At 38.7% G+C, this 17,235-nt stretch overlaps 3 protein-coding genes across 4 annotated transcripts in view; all 3 read left to right on the top strand.

Annotated features, from left to right (window-relative positions):
* LOC146314782 (uncharacterized) overlaps positions 1 to 17,235 on the top strand; it is a 31,345-nt gene that overhangs the window by 1,907 nt on the left and 12,203 nt on the right. Inside the window, exons 3-6 of one of the 2 annotated variants that reach the window (XM_084737854.1) lie at positions 196 to 249; positions 788 to 889; positions 980 to 1,008; positions 1,383 to 2,044. In XM_084737854.1, coding sequence (XP_084593980.1) covers positions 196 to 249; positions 788 to 889; positions 980 to 1,008; positions 1,383 to 1,484 — 287 coding nt within the window. In that variant the 3' untranslated portion in view covers positions 1,485 to 2,044. Of the gene's footprint in view, positions 1 to 195; positions 250 to 787; positions 890 to 979; positions 1,009 to 1,382; positions 2,045 to 17,235 lie in introns of those variants that run through there. The other variant, XM_084737853.1, reaches the window with a different exon arrangement.
* Positions 2,900 to 6,633, top strand: LOC146314785 (uncharacterized). The gene is made up of 6 exons (XM_084738155.1): positions 2,900 to 3,182; positions 3,662 to 3,985; positions 4,103 to 4,372; positions 4,507 to 4,631; positions 6,264 to 6,408; positions 6,499 to 6,633. The coding sequence occupies exons 1-6, from the start codon at positions 3,125 to 3,127 to the stop codon at positions 6,558 to 6,560; spliced, it is 984 nt and encodes a 327-aa protein (XP_084594281.1). The 5' UTR covers positions 2,900 to 3,124; the 3' UTR covers positions 6,561 to 6,633.
* Positions 7,997 to 11,681, top strand: LOC146314784 (uncharacterized). Its single transcript, XM_084738147.1, has 8 exons — positions 7,997 to 8,716; positions 9,116 to 9,448; positions 10,214 to 10,456; positions 10,598 to 10,648; positions 10,823 to 10,933; positions 11,024 to 11,052; positions 11,218 to 11,274; positions 11,416 to 11,681. Exons 1-8 carry the CDS (start codon positions 8,653 to 8,655, stop codon positions 11,482 to 11,484), a joined length of 957 nt encoding a protein of 318 aa, XP_084594273.1. The 5' UTR covers positions 7,997 to 8,652; the 3' UTR covers positions 11,485 to 11,681.

The following is a 17,235-nucleotide window of genomic DNA, read 5'->3' as shown; positions in this document are numbered from 1 at the left end:
TTGCGTCTGGTTTTGTCTGAAGCCAGATAAGAAAAAAAAAATATCCTGGCTATATATTGAACTTGTTTCATCTCACAGGTTTGTGGTGAGACTGTATGAGCTGTTTAAAATAACTTAATCCCAATGTCACAAACTTGATTATTTGAGGGATTTTAAGTTTTAAGATTACATCATTATTTTGTTTTGATTTTTCAGGTGAAGATGCAACAACTTCAGTATCAACAGCAGCACCACCAACAACACAAGAAGGTGACAAACTCATACAGAAAATCAAATCTAGAAGTTGTGAATGTGAGACTGTAGATTTGTTAAAACGAAGACGTGTGTTTATTGTGGTGGTCTTGGATGTTTTGGTGATCTGGGCAAACTCTCACATATTTAATGGCACTAACTAAATGACGACAAAGTTTTACAGTGATAAGATTTTTAAAAAAACCTTTGTCGTGTCCTGTGGTTGTGTCTCACTTGAGCTATTGGCTGAGATACTGCTCCATTTCATGCAAAAACGCATACGACACAAACGCAGCATCAGCGGCTCAACACAGACAGAAGGCAGAGAAAAAAGACACGTGCTATATTTTCATAGATTCCCAACTTCAGGTCCTGCAGGCTGTATTTCCTGGGTTCTGCCAAACAGCATAGAAGCCCAGAAACATCCTGAACACAGCAAAACACGAGGAAATAATAAAATACAAACAGAGTGCAGGGTCTCTGCAGATACACCCACTGACACATACTTCTAGTGGGTCATACGTGTCTCCTCTGACATTATTTCTCTGTTCCACAGCTTGTACAGGTTGTTCTGCTGTGAACTACATCATGTTGGTTCTGCGTGTGGCTGAACTCGTCCTAATTACTGTGATCACTGTTCTTCTCATCAGAGCTCGAAGTGAGAAAATTCACACCGACATTTGTTTGGACTGATGAACACAAACTGTCAGTTTACAGCTGAAATGTTCCTCTGTGCTTTATTTTCCAGGGAACCAGAGACCAGCTGATGACAACACTGTGAGTAGAAAATAAAAAGTTAACGATGATATGCAGGATTTTATTGAAGCTGGAGGAAAATGTCTCAGTTTTGTTATGTTTAGGGTTCTTCTTAGTCACTTCCTGTTTTATTTTGGTATGTTTTCCCTTGTGTGTCTTTGCTGTTTTTACTTCCTGTCTTTGTCTGTTTTTGATCACTGATTATTTTCACCTGTTCTTGATTGTCCTCACCTGCGTTGGATTTGAATTTGGACTCCACTTTACTCTGTGGATTTTGAGTTCTGGACTTTGAGTTCCCTCCCGTTGCGTTTGGGTGCTCTACTCCTGTCTGACAAGTCAGGAGGATTATAACAGACTTTATGAACTGCAACATCTCTTTGTTGGTTTTTCCACAGTTGCATCACAACGGAGAAGACGTCGCAGTAAACTATGAAAACTTTGGAGACGCTTCTGCTTCTGTCAACTTCCGGACTAACGTGAACTCAGCAGGGAAATGAGTCCTCCGCTATTCAGCATTTCTTCACAGCGTTATTTAACATGAAAACATGAACCTCTAGTTTCAGTTTTGTTCTGATGCTGACGTGAAAAAAGAGTTGAAGTTGTGTGTAAACGGAAAAGTAACCCCAAAAATTTCAAATGTGTAATTATAGGTAATTTTCACCCACTATGTGAAAATGGTACTTATCTTACAATTATCAGATACTTAACGATGAAATTTGTGGGTAATTTCTGAGAAATTTCAAATATGTTACTTGGTAGTGAACACATATTTACCATGAAATAAAGGAAACTGTAAATTAAAGCGTTACCAAAAAATGTACATGGATAAATGGCACCGCAGGCCGGGAGAAGATATGTGTTCTTGATTTCTGTTCTTGATCTTCTGTCATTTTATGGCTGCCTTTTAAACTTGTAAATACCTTAACATGAACTCATTTTTATCACTTTAATTGAACTTTGAGTCAGTTATTGTGTTGTTAATATGATCGGTTCAGGGAAAATGTTAAATTCTCACTGATAAATGTGTTGTAATAAATTTATGTGTCATGTCTGTTACAATAAATTGCATATTTTGTATTTCTGAATGACCTTTATTTCAATAATTATTAAGATTATTAAGACATAAGGCATATTTGGCTATTTATATTTATACCTGATCAACTAGATTAGTTACGAAGAACGTATGAACTCAGCAACAACACACAACAGAAGTTTATCAATTTTTTAATCTCATAATTATGACTATTATTGACTTTTTATCTTATGATTTCCACTTTTATCTCACAATTACATAGTTCATTTTTATCTCATGATAATGACTTTTTATCTCATAATGTAGATTATTTATTTTATAATTCTGACTTTTTATCTTATAATTTTTCAAATCTAATTATTTAATCTAATTATTATTTTATCTTATGATAATGACTTTTTATTTATCTATCATAATTAATTTATTTCTAACTATACCTTTATCTTAATTTATAATAATATATACCATGAATAATGTATATATATATATATATAAAATTTAATTTATCATATTTTATCTGATTATTTTGAATTTGTAATCTCAAACTTCATCATGGGGATATTTTTTCTCTTTCAGTGGGTTTTCATACAAAACAGAATATTTAGTAGAAACTGAAGAATTTTTAATTGTGAAACTTCATATTTGACTTTAATGTTGTTAGAATCAACATTTAAAAAGAAGATCACAGCCAACTTTCTAAAAGAAGAAATTAACACTCGTCTCTCTGCTGAAAGAACCAAAAATGGGAAATTCCAGGTCTGAAGTTGCTCAAACAGTGACCTGTGCAACATGATGAAGAAACTGACAGCTCACTGACACACACAGACACACACAGACACACACACACACACCATTGCATCACCATGTTAAAACTTTCCTCTGATGGTCATTTTAGTGTGTCCTTTTTTTTGTTTTTGTTTTTAATTTCCTCTCACTTTTCTGCAATTCCTTAATCAACTTTCACACAAACATTTTATGTCTCACTGACAGAAAATGTGAAATGGAGCCACCAGGAGGAAGTTGACACCTTCGTTTCATCAGGCGTAAAGAAACGGTACCATCTGAGGAAACGGTGGTTCATTTGACACTGACTGAGAGAGCAGAATGTCTGGTCTCACACGGATTCAAACGTCGCTGTTTCTGATGCTGCTTCATCTGACAGGTAAGACAACATTTAAAGGAGTAATCTGTGATATATTTACTGTAGTTTATCCTGAAATGGCATCAGAGATCAAGGAAACGTGTTAAATTGAAATATTACCTTCTCTGACATCAGCGTCAAATTCCTCTGTGGAAAAACTGTTTTTGTTTTTAATTAGAGTTCAAATTAATGCTGAATGTTCACTGAATGAGTGAGTGTCTGTTTATGAGCTGTGAGAAATCATTAATGATCATGTAGAAGCCGTGGATGTTTATTGTGCTTCTGTTGTGTCTGTCTTCTGTCCGTCTTTAAAGGAGCAATTAGTTGCAATTGTACGTGCAAAAATGAGCACAGCCTTCCAAACTCCATTAACATTTTGCTCAGTTTAAGTGTTATAATGTCATTTTGCTAATGTTTTGTTTCAGTTGCATGTCTGTTGGATCTAAAGTTTTCTCCACTCTGTAAATGTGTAAATGAAGTCTCTCTCTTGTCCTTCACAGCTGTATCTGGACAGTTTTTCCTCTCCGTCACCGTCAGAGATGGAGACGAGGTCACTTTGCCTTGTGAAAATCTGATAAACAACCAGGATGAATGCATCCGTACTAACTGGCTCTTTCTTTTTAACGGAGCAGCAGCGGAGAACCTGGTTAGTTTCGGGCAGGTTGGCGAAGATGCAAAAGCCAAATCGGACAGACTGAGCGTCACAGAGAACTGCTCTCTGGTTATGAAGAAGGTCACAGCTGAGGATGCTGGTCTCTACATCTGCAGACAGTTCAAGTCGGGGGAACATCAAGATGCTCATGTTTCTCTGTCTGTGGTTGACAGTGAGTGTTTACACCTCAAAGTACTTTTAGAGCAACAAATTAAAACATTATGATTATAGTGATGAAGTTAATCTTACTTTTGTTGTCTTTCCATCATCATACCTCCATCTGCACCAGTGACTGAACAGAAGAACGATGACAAGGTGACGTTGTCCTGCTCTGTGTCGACATATAGATTGTGTAGATTCAGAGTGAAGTGGCTGTATGAGGGTAAAGATGTGGACAACAAAGACATGAAGACATCACAGTCTGAGTGCTCAGGCACTGTGACGTTTCCCACCTTTTATCTCAGAGAGAAGTCAAAGAATCATGAGTTATTTAAATGTGGAGTTTCTTATGGTTCACCTGAAAAAGAGCAGCAGTTTACCTTCAGCCCTCAGTCCTCAGGTGAGGAACCACATAATGTAATATAATATAATATAATGTAATAAAATCAATCAGACATCATTCTTTGATTCATAAACACAAGGTTTTTTTTGTTTGTTTCTTTCATCTTACATTTTTTTGTTGTTATTTGTTAGTTGAGGACACAGCAACACCACGATCAATAACTACAGCAGCCGTACCAGCAACAACACCACCTCGATCAATAACAACAACAGCAGCACCAGCAACAACACCACCACGATCAATAACTACAGCGGCCGTACCAGCAACAACACCACCACGATCAATAACAACAACAGCAGCACCAACAACAAGAAAAACATCAACAATACAAGAAGGTGAGAAACAAAAAAAAAAAAAAAATTGCGCGACACTCAGGATGAATTAAATGGACGGGAGGAATTTAAAGATAAAATTTTTTTTGGTTCCCTAAATGTTCTGCAAAAGTTCCTGTCGAGGTAAATTAAGGTTCTGAAAACATTCGGAGAACGTGATGGAACGACCAAAAAAGAACATCGTAGTTGGTCCACTAAAGCAGGGAGTGACAAACTTTTCAAGTCAAGGACTTTCGAATGTATTTCTTTACCTTTACTGATGCAATAAAAGTAGCATTTTAAATAGTTTCTAAAGTTTTTAAAGTTTGCTGAAGCCCCTCTTGGACCCCATCACTGCTCTCATATGGGATCAATAACAGAAAATAAAAGTGTCGAAACTCAGTGTTTGAAAGCTATAAAGGGATAGTTCACCCCAAAATGAAAATCAAGTCATTATCTGCTCATCCTCCTGCTGATTGAAGGTCGGGTTTAGTTTTTTAGGAAAACAGCGCTGCGGCGGGCAAATCTTTATTTTTCTGTGAACTATCTCTTTAAATTTAAAGAAAAAAAGATTGACACTAGGTTTGAAGGCTTGCATAATGTTTTGATGGGCTGGAAAAACTTTCAGATGTCTTCACAGCACAGAGACGTGTACATCCTGGTTGTTTAAAGTAGCCTGTGTGCATCACTCACCGTGTCTGTTTCAGATCAGTGCTGTGAAACATCACTGCCAGAAATAAGTGACGTAAAATAAAGGCACGTTTGCAACTGTGTGGGTCGATTTCTGAAGAGTGGGCGTCGTAAACTCAGCTCTGATAGAACAGTCTGCAATATGGGCACAAATGTACATCCGCAAAAGTTTCAAAATCAAGAGGTGATCTTTTGAAACAAAAGTTTCAGTGTTTCAAAACTTTTTTTCCCCACACAGGCGCACCAGTTTTCACATCACCATTTACAAAACAAAACAATACACTGGGAGGACAGTGACAAAATTTAAACTCCCCCAATAAAATAAATAACAATTAAATATTTCTGATTCTGATAATTAATGTAATATTGCATGTTATCAGACCTTATATTATACATGAAAATACTTTAAATAAAAATTGAAAATAATATTGCATGTGAGACATGATAATAATAGTACTAATCTAGATCGCCTCCTGGTGGCTGGCTGTGGTATAGGTAATAAATCCTGCCTTCTCTGTGTCAGCAGATGGGCCAAACTGGAAAAACAAATCAAAGAACACTTCAGATTAATGTATTTTATATATTTTCTGTCATTTTAGGTAGTTCTTATCATGGTAATGTGTGTTCAAATGTTGATTTTTTCTGATAAATTTGGTTTTAATTACTTATTTGATGCTATAAAAAGTCTATAAAAACTCAAGTTTCATTTCGTGATTGACATTAATAAAATGAAGAGTGTGCAGCCATGCTAGCTGCTCTGTGAGGAGGCTGTACTCAGGAGCTTAAAGCTAATGTCAGTGACAATGCAAGCATGCTGATGTTTCTTAACCATATTAGTTTAGCGTGTTAGCATTGCTAATTAGCACAAAACAGTAAAATGCAGCTGAGGCAAATGGGAATGTCTGATATTATGTCATTACTGTTCCACAGCTCCTACAGGTTGTTCTACTGTGAATCACATCATGTTGGTTCTGCGTGTGGCTGAACTCGTCCTAATTACTGTGATCACTGTTCTTCTCATCAGAGCTCCAGGTGAGAAAATTCACACCAACATTTGTTTGGACTGATGAACACAAACTGTCAGTTTACAGCTGAAATGTTCCTCTGTGCTTTATTTTCCAGGGAACCAGAGACCACCTGACGATGATGTGGTGAAAAATGAAAACTCTGTCAGACTCCGCTGATCAACAACTTCCATCTCAACATCAAGTCATCAGAGAAAAGACTCCACTGCAGTTAAATAACATCACATTTACAGATGAGTAGTTGAAGTGTTGAAGTGAAATGTTGAGAAATGTTTGTGTGTTTTGTGTGCTGAGACGTTTCTATTTTAGTCTGACTTTGGACGACAATATTCAAGTGTTGATTTCAGCTCATATCAGGAAGCCCACTGTGAGTTTTATCAAATGTCTTTTCCTGCATCAGTTGTGAAAATCTTTTGTTTTCTGCAGCTGGTTCAGAACACAGCAGCTGGATTTCACTTCATCATTTTACTCATTTTAACTTCCTTAAATCGTCTTCCAGCTGAAGTTTTCAGGCCTGATTTTAAGATGCATTAGTTGTTTTTGAAGTTACAGCAGCTTGAGCTCAGTTTCATGTCTCTGTGTGCAGAGACAGTCACTCTGATTTAGGTTTGCTGTTCACATAATTGCTGGGATGTGGATGAGTTTGGCTTGAATGGGTTTTCAGTAAGAGTTGTCTCTCTTTTCTCTGTCTGTTAACAATATAATCTGCAAATACATTTTTACTAAATTCTGCACAGTGTTTCGTGATTCTTTCATGTACTAACTGTGTTGTAATCTCCCACCTTTTGTCCACCTTAGCATGAAAACCCTCCAAACCACAGGTGAAGTGTTGATGTCAAACTCAGCGTCGACTGTTTAATTGAACAGTGGAGCACAAAATGTGTCTCCATGTCTCTGTGTCACACTATTTTCTTTGAAAACAACATGAACACACCTGTTGCTGCATGTTACCTCTGGACAGCAGCAAGAGCAGTCTAAAAAAAAGAATTCAGTCAGGCTGAGTTTATGACATCATAAACCTAAGGAACCAATCCCGTTGATTGAGGGGAAGCTGCTATACAGCAGCGATGCCCAAACCACAAGAGAAGCCGGATGTAGTTAGTTACTGTGATTAGCAGGCAAAACAGAAGGGAAGCCAGATGTGGCTAGATAAGTGTTGTGGGGTGGAGAGGGTGGGGAGCTATATGTCGGCCATTTTAACACGGTATCAGACACAATTCATGACACTTTGCAAAACATTTCTATTGTTCAAAACATGACTGGAGCTGAACCTCAGAGAGAGTTTCAACAGAAGTCAATAAGCTCCTCTTTATGTCCTAACAAAGTGCGAACTGTCTCTTCCTGTGAGACTTTTGTCCTGTGAGACCACTTTTCAGGGTCGGGGTGGGACTCATTTTCAGCCCGGGGATTTCACCAGACCAGCCCTCATGCACGCGCGTGCACGTAAAAAAGCGTTTTTCCGTTTCTCCGATACGGCATTTTTACTAGAATAATGACTTGGTTTTTATGGCGCTGCGGCCGCCGCGGCCCGAGAGCGCAGCGGCCGTTCGGTGATTTCCCCGGTACTCCCTATGGCCACCCCGAGCCTGCCACTTTTTGATGGTTGTCTAGTCATCATTGGAGGGTAAAACCGCCAGACATCTGCTGCTGTTGTTAACCACGTTCTCACTAAAACACTTCCCCTTCAGTTCTCAAAAAATAATTTTAAAGACAGAAAGAGGAACCAACAGGCCTCAGATCACTAAAATATCATTTTATCTGTGGTGTTTCCAGCTGCTGCAGTGTCTCCATGTTGGACATCAAGAGTCAAACTCAGGTGGACGAGGGGTTTGACTCTTCACCTGTATGTTTCAATGAGGTGAACAGTCAATGAGTTTTTGACTGTTTGGACACCTGCAAGAAATAAAATTTCTAAATAGAATTCTAAATTCTAAAACACGTGGCAACAGTGACAAAACGTGGACAAATTTGCATCTTTGCATCGCGTGGACATCAACTTTGGTGAAGTTTGACCTCGACCCACAGCAAAGAAGTGCATATGGTTGACTGTATACTTTTTCTTGCGCAGGCGATGGACACTCAACCATATCTGCGCATGTGTGACCGTGTGCTAAAAGTCGCTATGAGGAAGTCACATCGTACTAACCAGAGGAAGTGGGTGCAGCATCTCTGTTCTAAAGCAGGACTTTAGAGACTCAGACAGTTATCAGCGCGAGGACAAGAGACAGACGAAGGACAGAGACAGAGAATCATGATGGCTGACTTCAAATGGATCCAAATTTCTTTGTTTCTTGTGGCGGAGCTTCAGTTTACAGGTAAGAATACAAATATCATGCTTATTAAAAACTAACTTTAAGAATAGTATTAAAGATACTTTACTATTAAAGTTTTATTTAACTAAAACAACCAAATCTGTTGTGTGATTGTTGTTTGTTTTTTAACCTGGTGAGTTTAGTGAACGAACACTGTCAAATAAACTGCTGGCTGACACAGTTCAGTTGTGCTTAACTGTGTGGTTCATTAACACCACATCAGCTTCATACCAACATCGTGGCATCGTGTGCTCTGATGAAGTCCTCTCAACCAAACTTGCTTTGCCACTTACAGCTTGCCACAACCACGACTTCTCTGATTGGTTACACAGCACATCAGTCTACTTGTATTATCCAGTACCTTGACAAACATAACAAATATTTTTTCTCATCTTCTTGCAGCAGCTGAACAAAACCCTCCCTCCTTCACTGTCAGAGATGGAGGTGACGTCACTTTGCCTTGTGGAAATGAGACAGATGGTCAACAAAACTGTGCACATACCACCTGGGTCTACAGTGTTTCAAGCAACACACATGCAAGAAAGCTGACTGAACTCGGGCAGATTGTTGAACTCGCCAGAGGTAAATCAGACAGACTGAGTGTTACAGAGAACTGTTCTCTGGTTATAAAGAAGGTCACAGTCGAAGATGTTGGTCTCTACACCTGTAGACAGTTCAACGAATCAGGACAACAACAAGGTCCGGGGTCTGGGGTGGATCTGTCCGTTGTTACCAGTGAGTATTTACATCTTCATCAGTCCCTCCAGAATTTTGTGGGGCTGATTTCAGGGCAGCTTTTCTTGAAAATTGCATGTTGCAACATTTTCAGGCATTTTTTTGCAAGAGAATTGGAAAAAAAAGTTGCTTCTTTTTTGTGTAATTCATTAAAAATCATAGGCTACTTGTTCTAGGGAGAGAAAAAACACTCTCTGTTCTGAAGGTTCTCAATAATCTTAACAAAAAGGCTCAGAATTAGAAATTATCTAACAAAATATGCTTCATTTGTAAATGAAGATTTGCACCTGCAGGGCATTCCACCAAATATATTTTTGGAGCTAAAACTCATTAAAAACAGCAAGCCCAAAATTTTTTACAAAAAGTCCACAGGACATTGATGAATGCCCATTATGATGACCAGTCTTGTGTTCACTCCAGTACCCGTGGTAAAATAAAACAATATAAATGCAAAGAAGAAGAAATAATAAAACATTCAGTCCGGTTCATTGAGACATGCATGCATGATGTTTGCACAGGGGACTGTTGTGATTGTTGGAGCTCTCAGGAAGCAACACTGATTGGATAAATCTGCAGAAAAGATGCAGAGGTCTAAACTGCAAGGTCATGCAGAATGTAGAGGAATTGGTTGAATTTGTGTGAACTGTTGCGCTCGCAACACCACAACTTCCTGGAGGGACTGTATGATGTTACATCATAATAATTATGATTACAGTCATGAAGTTAATTTTTACTCTTGTTCTCTTTATCTCACAATATCTACAGTGACTCTACATAAGAAAAATGATTTCATGACATTAGACTGCTCTGTGTCGACGTATGGACAATGTTCACACCAAGTGGAGTGGCTGAACTGGCGAGGTGACATTTCACTGAGGACATCACAGTCTTCCTGCTCTGCCTCTGCACAGTTTATGTCTTTGCATTACCTTTACAACTTATTTAGGTGTAAAGTGACTGACAGTAACAAAGTGCAGGAGTTTGACTACAGACCTTGGCCTTTACCAGGTGAGAATATGTTCAAGTCACTTCAAACTGATGAAATGTTTGTTTATTTTATGGATTTGAAATGTTAATATTAAATCTAAACAAACAAAAAACAAAAAGTTCAGTGCTGAACAGTTTATTGAAATGTGTTCATCTGTTCAGGTGAAGAAACAACAACAAAACCAACTGATGATCCTTCAACAGAAATGAAAGGTAGAGACTTTTTTATCTTTCTGTTTTTACTAAATTCACAGTTAGAGCGCCCTCTGGTGCAGCCTGGCAGCACTACGCCAGTGACAAAGAGTCTTGAGCTGTTTGAGGATGTATTGAGGAGAAAGGAGGCGCAACTTTTACAATAATCACTTTCTCCTCTGACGTTATTTCTCTGTTCCACAGCTTGTACAGGTTGTTCTGCTGTGAACTACATCATGTTGGTTCTGCGTGTGGCTGAACTCGTCCTAATTACTGTGATCACTGTTCTTCTCATCAGAGCTCCAGGTGAGAAAATTCACACCAACATTTGTTTGGACTGATGAACACAAACTGTCAGTTTACAGCTGAAATGTTCCTCTGTGCTTTATTTTCCAGGGAACCAGAGACCAGCTGATGACAACACTGTGAGTAGAAAATAAAAAGTCAAGTGAAGCCATGTGTCAAATTCAAAATGTCTCTGAATGATCAGGGACTGTAAGTCAGTGTAAATGATGATCAGCTGCTGCTGCTAACTCTTCATCTTACTGTAATGCAGGACTGTGAACGTCTCACTGTTTGTGTTTGTGCAGCTTTCAAACCCAGTCAGAAGACCACCGGTGAGGCGTTCAGGTGCAGCAGCCAGTCAGGTAAAGATCTGATCAGACAGTAACCGATGGTGCGTTCAGGTGCCGTCAGATGATTTCCTTGTGTTAAATGTGGGTGGATGATGTGAAAGTTGTCAGTTAAAGTGTGTCAGAGTGAGGCTTTGTTTGTGTTGTGTTTCACAGGTGAATGATGATGAAGATGAAGATGATGGTGTGGTGAAATATGAAAACTTTGGAGACTCTTCTGTCTGAAATCTGATCACATCATTTTCAGTTTTGGACGACTGATTGTTTTGGATTTGATTCATCAGTGTGAGAAATGTTTGTGTGTTTTGTGTGCTGAGACGTTTCTATTTTAGTCTGACTTTGGACGACAATATTCAAGTGTTGATTTCAGCTCATATCAGGAAGCCCACTGTTTTATCAAATGTCTTTTCCTGCATCAGTTGTGAAAAATCTTTTGTTTTCTGCAGGTTCAGAACACAGCAGCTGGATTTCACTTCATCATTTTACTAATTTTAACTTTCTTAAATCATCTCCCAGCTGAAGAATTCAGACCTGATTTGAAGATTTGTTGGTTGTTGTTGAAGCTGCAGCAGCTTGAGCTCAGTTTGTGTCATTTTTATTCACTTTGAATTGTTGTTAACATGTTTGTTGGGATTTGTCTGTGTTTGGTTTGAGTAGGTTTTCAGTAACAGTGTTCTCTTAATTATATCTGATAACAATAAAATCTGCAAATAAAGAAGTGTTTACTTAATTTGACACTGTGTTGTGTGATTCCTTCATTCACTAACAGTGTCATAACGGCAGTAAATTTTCTTTGAATGTCTCTCCTCTACTGTAGTAAAAACCTCCCTCCTCTTGTTCACTATAGAATGAAAAATCTCCAAACCACAAGTATTGATGTGAAACTCAGCCACCACCATTTACTGAATGGTAGAGCACAAAATGTACTTTTATATGCTGATGCTCTCTCTCTTATTAAACCTGTCGAGTTATAACAGACTTTCAGTTGCATTGGTAGCAGCAGGTTTTTATTTCTGCAACCTTTTTTTTTTGCTTTGCTTTCTCATCACAGCTAGCTAACTTTGTTTCAGGCATCAGAGGCTTGAAACAAGCTGTTTGCTCTGCCTGCTTCCTTCGCCGGCGATGGTCGCTGTCAGAGCAGCGATGAGCTGCTGAGCAAGTCGGCTTTTCTGCCTCCAGATCCAGTTTAAGCAATCAGACCTCGATGCATTTTGAGTGCTCTCATGCCTGCATTTGTCAAATAAGTTTAAAAAATTGATATTAAAAAAAGAATACAAGGTGTTTTACATGTCTAATTTAAAAAAAGCCAAAGTAACAAGTAAAAAATAGTTTGTTAAAGGAGCAATATGTCATAATCTGTACTTTTTACATATTCCTCATGTGTCAGCTGTTTCTCCCCGCCCCTGTGTTTCCTGTGGTCCCTTGTTTATCTCACTGTTTGTGTGTCTGTGTGTCTGGGCGTGGCTCTCACCAGTCCTGCTGCCAATCTGCCTGCACACCTGAAAGCCATCCGCTAATCCACCACCCCACAAACACCCCAGCTCTGCAGTCCAGTCTGCTTTGTGGTAATAAACTACCTTGCTGCGTCTTTGCTTTTTCTCTTGGATTTGGATTTTTTGCATTAATCTTGTTTCTCTGTGTCTCAGATCCAGACTCACCGATCACCTGTTTGCCTGCCACTCCAGCCTCCCTCCCAGTTAGCAGCCCAGCTCAGCCTGCCTGCCTCGTTTCAGCCGTGGATCAGCCCAAACCCCCTGCTTCCCTTCTGTGAAAATAAATCCACTTCACACTGAACTGCTGAGTTTTCACCACACAACACAATACAATGTCTCACAATTGGGGCTGGAGCCATAGGTCGAAATGAGTTGTTTCTGCTTGACACTGTCTCAGATAAGTTTGTCTCCTATATCTGCCTGCCTAGTTTTGATCCTTGCCTGTCAACTGATTTTAAATGTGAGTTTTAATCGTAATCGCCCTGTCTTTGAGTTGTGCTTCTTGGATCAAAGCATTGCCCAGTTTTATTTAAATAGCCAGTTGGCCTCATTGCTGTTTTACCCACATTCTCGGCAAAACACTTCCCCTTCAGTTCTCAGAAAAAATGACTGCAAAGACAGAACAAGGAACCAACAGGCTTCAAACCACTAAATATCATCTGTAATGTTTCCAGCTGCTGCAGTGTCACCATGCTGGACATTAAGAGTCCAACTCAGGTGGATGAGGAGTTTGACTCTTCATCTGTCTGTTGATGTGTCAAACATCAACGTGAATCCTGTCTGTTTTCTAATAAACACTATCTAAACAAAAAAGGTTGCATTATTGCAAAAAATGTATCTTAATGAACGATCTTCACACGTTCAACTTCCTCCTCTTCTTCTTCTCTTCAGGAGGTGAAACACAAACATACTGAGGGACTGGACACAGTGTGAACATGACACTCAGTATGAGTCTCTGACGGCTGCGTCTCATGTTGATGATCAAGAATTTGGGGTCTCTGTGGATGAGAGAAAACCATGTTTCAATGAGGTGAACATGAAAATTGTAACAGAGTTTTTGACTGTTTGGACACCTGCAAGAAAGAAACCAACAAAATTCTAAAACAGACAAACGGCACAGTGACACATGGAAGAATTTGTGTCTTTGCTTCATGTGGAGGTCAACTTGGGTGAACAATGACATCAAGCAACAGCCAAGGAGTGCGTGTGGTTGACTGTGCAGACGATGGTCACTTCCTTACATCTGCATCATGTGTGACTGTGCCCTAAAAGTCACTATGAGGAAGTGACATCATACTAACCAGAGGAAGTGGGTGCAGCACCTCTGTACTAAAGCAGGACTTTAGAGACTCAGACAGTTATCAGCGTGAGAACAAGAGACAGACGAAGGACAGAGACAGAGAATCATGATGGTTGACTTCAAATGGATCTAAATTTCTTTGTTTCTTGTGGCGGAGCTTCAGTTTACAGGTAAGAATACAAATATCACATACGTTTTACAAAATGACTTCACAAATATTATTAAAGATAGTTTATTACTTAGGCTTTATTGAACTAAGAGTCTTGGTAAGAATAAGGAAATAATTGGCACTAAATTTGAACGTAAGAAATATTTTCTCTTATTTTCTTGCAGCAGCTGAAGAAAATCCTCCTTCCTTTACTGTCAGAGATGGAGATGAAGTCACTTTGCCTTGTGGAAATGTGACAGACGGTCAGCAAAACTGCAACAGGACTACTTGGGTCTTCAGTGTTTCAAGACGCGGATATGCAATAGAGCTGGTTGCACTTCGACGAGCTGATTCAGTCAGACTGAGTGTTACAGAGAACTGTTCTCTGGTTATAAAGAAGGTCACAGTCCAGGATGTTGGTCGTTACACCTGCAGACAGTTCAACAAATCAGGACAACAACAAGGTCCAGACTCTGAAGTGGATCTGTCTGTTGTTACCAGTGAGTATTTACATCATAATGTTACATCATGATATTATTTATTATTATTTTTTGATAGTGATTTTACTCTTCTCTCACAATAACTCCATCTGCACCAGTGACTGGACATACAAACGATGATCAGGCGACATTAAACTGCCATGTGTCGACATATGGAAAATGTACACACAAAGTGCAGTGGCTGTACAGGCTAGGTGACTTTTTTGTGAGGACATCAGAGTCTTCCTGCTCTGCTTCTGTGGACTTTTTGTCTTCTGATTACCTTCACAACAGATTTTGGTGTGAAGTGACTGATGGTAACAAACAGCAGGAGTTTTACTACAGACCGTGGCCCCCTTGTGAGAACCCAGGTGAGAATATAGCGAGCTGTTTAAAGTCATTTCAAACTGATTAAATATTTGTTTATTTTATGTATTTGAAGTTTTAATATTAAATCAAAGCACAAGTTTTGTACTGAACAGTTTATTGTTCATCTGTTCAGGTCAAGAAAGAACAACAACAACAACAAAATCAACAACAACTGATGATCCTTCAAAAGGTAGAGATTCAACATTTTTATCTTTTTGTTTCTACTAAATTCACAGTTATCAAAGAGCTGCACACAGAAGAACTTTTAGATCCTGACAGACACTTTATGTCTCTGTTTTATGTTGTTTGAGGTTTTCTAGTTTGTGTTTTATCCATCAAATGCTCCTTATATTCATACAGACACAATGACAGGAACCATGTAGCTCTCAGTTAAAATAATCAATTAAACACTTTTTCATAGATATCTTTGTTTAATTATTGAAAGATTAACTGATGATGAGTATCCAAAATATTTAAAATGTCTATTAAAGAGAATAAGAGGTGTAGTGTGATTTGTTTAAGTACCAGCGTCCACCTATGACATGCACACATGCAGGAACACACTATATTGTGCCTCCTTAGGTCATGTAACCACTGTTCCTACGTTCAACCTGTTCTCATCTGTACTCATCATATACAGATTAATTCTGTGAAACAGTCACAGCGTGGAAACATTTAGGACGGGGGTCTGCAACCTGCAGCTCCGCAGTCACATGTGGCTCTTTAGCTCCTTTCAACTGAGGGCTCCTCTTTTTTTTTTTTTTACATTTTAATCTTCATTTATCATTGTTGTATGTCTATGAAAAAGTTGACATGAGTCAAAATTTCAAGGCAGCGTGCTGCAATAGATTTTTGTTTTTAAGTTTTGAAAAAGTTTTACCAACTGCAGATCTTTTGTTGAGTTAATCTACATTTCTCCTTCAAATAAAGCTAAAATACACATGTCCATTTGGAGTAATTTTTGTGTGCATCCTCAGAAATTAATGCTCTGCATATGTGAAAGTTGCCTTTGCTTTTAATGAATCATCCCCCCAAAGTTGCGACTTTCTTTTTCACTCAGCCCTGTAATTTAATTGCAAGAAATGCCAAAAAACATCACAATGTGCATCACAATTTTTTTAGAAAAGCTGCTGTGAAATCAGGCAATTTGGGCCCCAAAAACAGCCTGGAGGGACTGATTAGTTTGATCATGTTAAGAATATTTCATGGCAGTCAGTCCACGAGCTCTCTCCCTCTCTGATGTGACCACAACTCTGCAGAAAACAAATGTTAAAAGACACCTCTCACTGCAAAAACTGCACTCTGTCTGATCAGGACCACAGGTTTTATTCTGTTTCCTCACTGTGGCAGCTCTGTGAAGCTGTCATGGATGTATTGTGTAATAACTTTTTTCTCTGACATTATTTCTCTGTTCCACAGCTCCTACAGATTGTTCTGCTGTGAACTACATCATGTTGGTTCTGCGTGTGGTTGAACTCGTCCTAATTACTGTGATCACTGTTCTTCTCATCAGAGCTCCAGGTGAGAAAATTCACACCAACATTTGTTTGGACTGATGAACACAAACTGTCAGTTTACAGCTGAAATGTTCCTCTGTGCTTTATTTTCCAGGGAACCAGAGACCACCTGACGATGATGTGGTGAAATATGAAAACTTTGGAGACTCTTCTGCCTCTGTCAGACTCCACTGATCAACAGCTTCCATCTCAACATCAAGTCATCGGAGAAAAGACGCCACCGCAGTTAAAAAACATCACATTTACAGACGAGTAGTTGAAAAGTTCAAACCTGATTTTCAGATTTATTGGTTGTTGTTGAAGCTGCAGCAGCTTGAGCTCAGTTTTATGTCTCTGTGTGCAGACGACGCTCATTTTAAATCACTTTTATTTAGCATTTTTGTATATGTCATATCATATATGTTGAGGTGTGTATGTATTTGGCTTGAATGTTTTTTCAGCCTTCAGGGAGTCAGTAACATCCTTCTCTTTATATCTGTTTCTCCATTATATCTGTATATCTGTAACAATATAATCTGCAAATAAATAAATCTTTACCACTTAATTCTACACTGTTTCTCCTTCATGTCTTAACAATATAAAAGGTAGGTTTTTGGATTGGTGAGGGTATTTGCAAATAGATCGGAAGAGGGTCGTGTGTTGAGGGATGATAGGGGTCAAAGGGAGGGAT

The sequence above is a fragment of the Lutjanus erythropterus genome, chromosome 15 (genome assembly GCF_056507025.1).
Source record: "Lutjanus erythropterus isolate fLutEry1 chromosome 15, fLutEry1.hap2, whole genome shotgun sequence".
NCBI classification, from domain to species: Eukaryota; Metazoa; Chordata; class Actinopteri; order Lutjaniformes; family Lutjanidae; genus Lutjanus; species Lutjanus erythropterus.
This window is presented reverse-complemented; position numbering and strand designations above follow the sequence as displayed.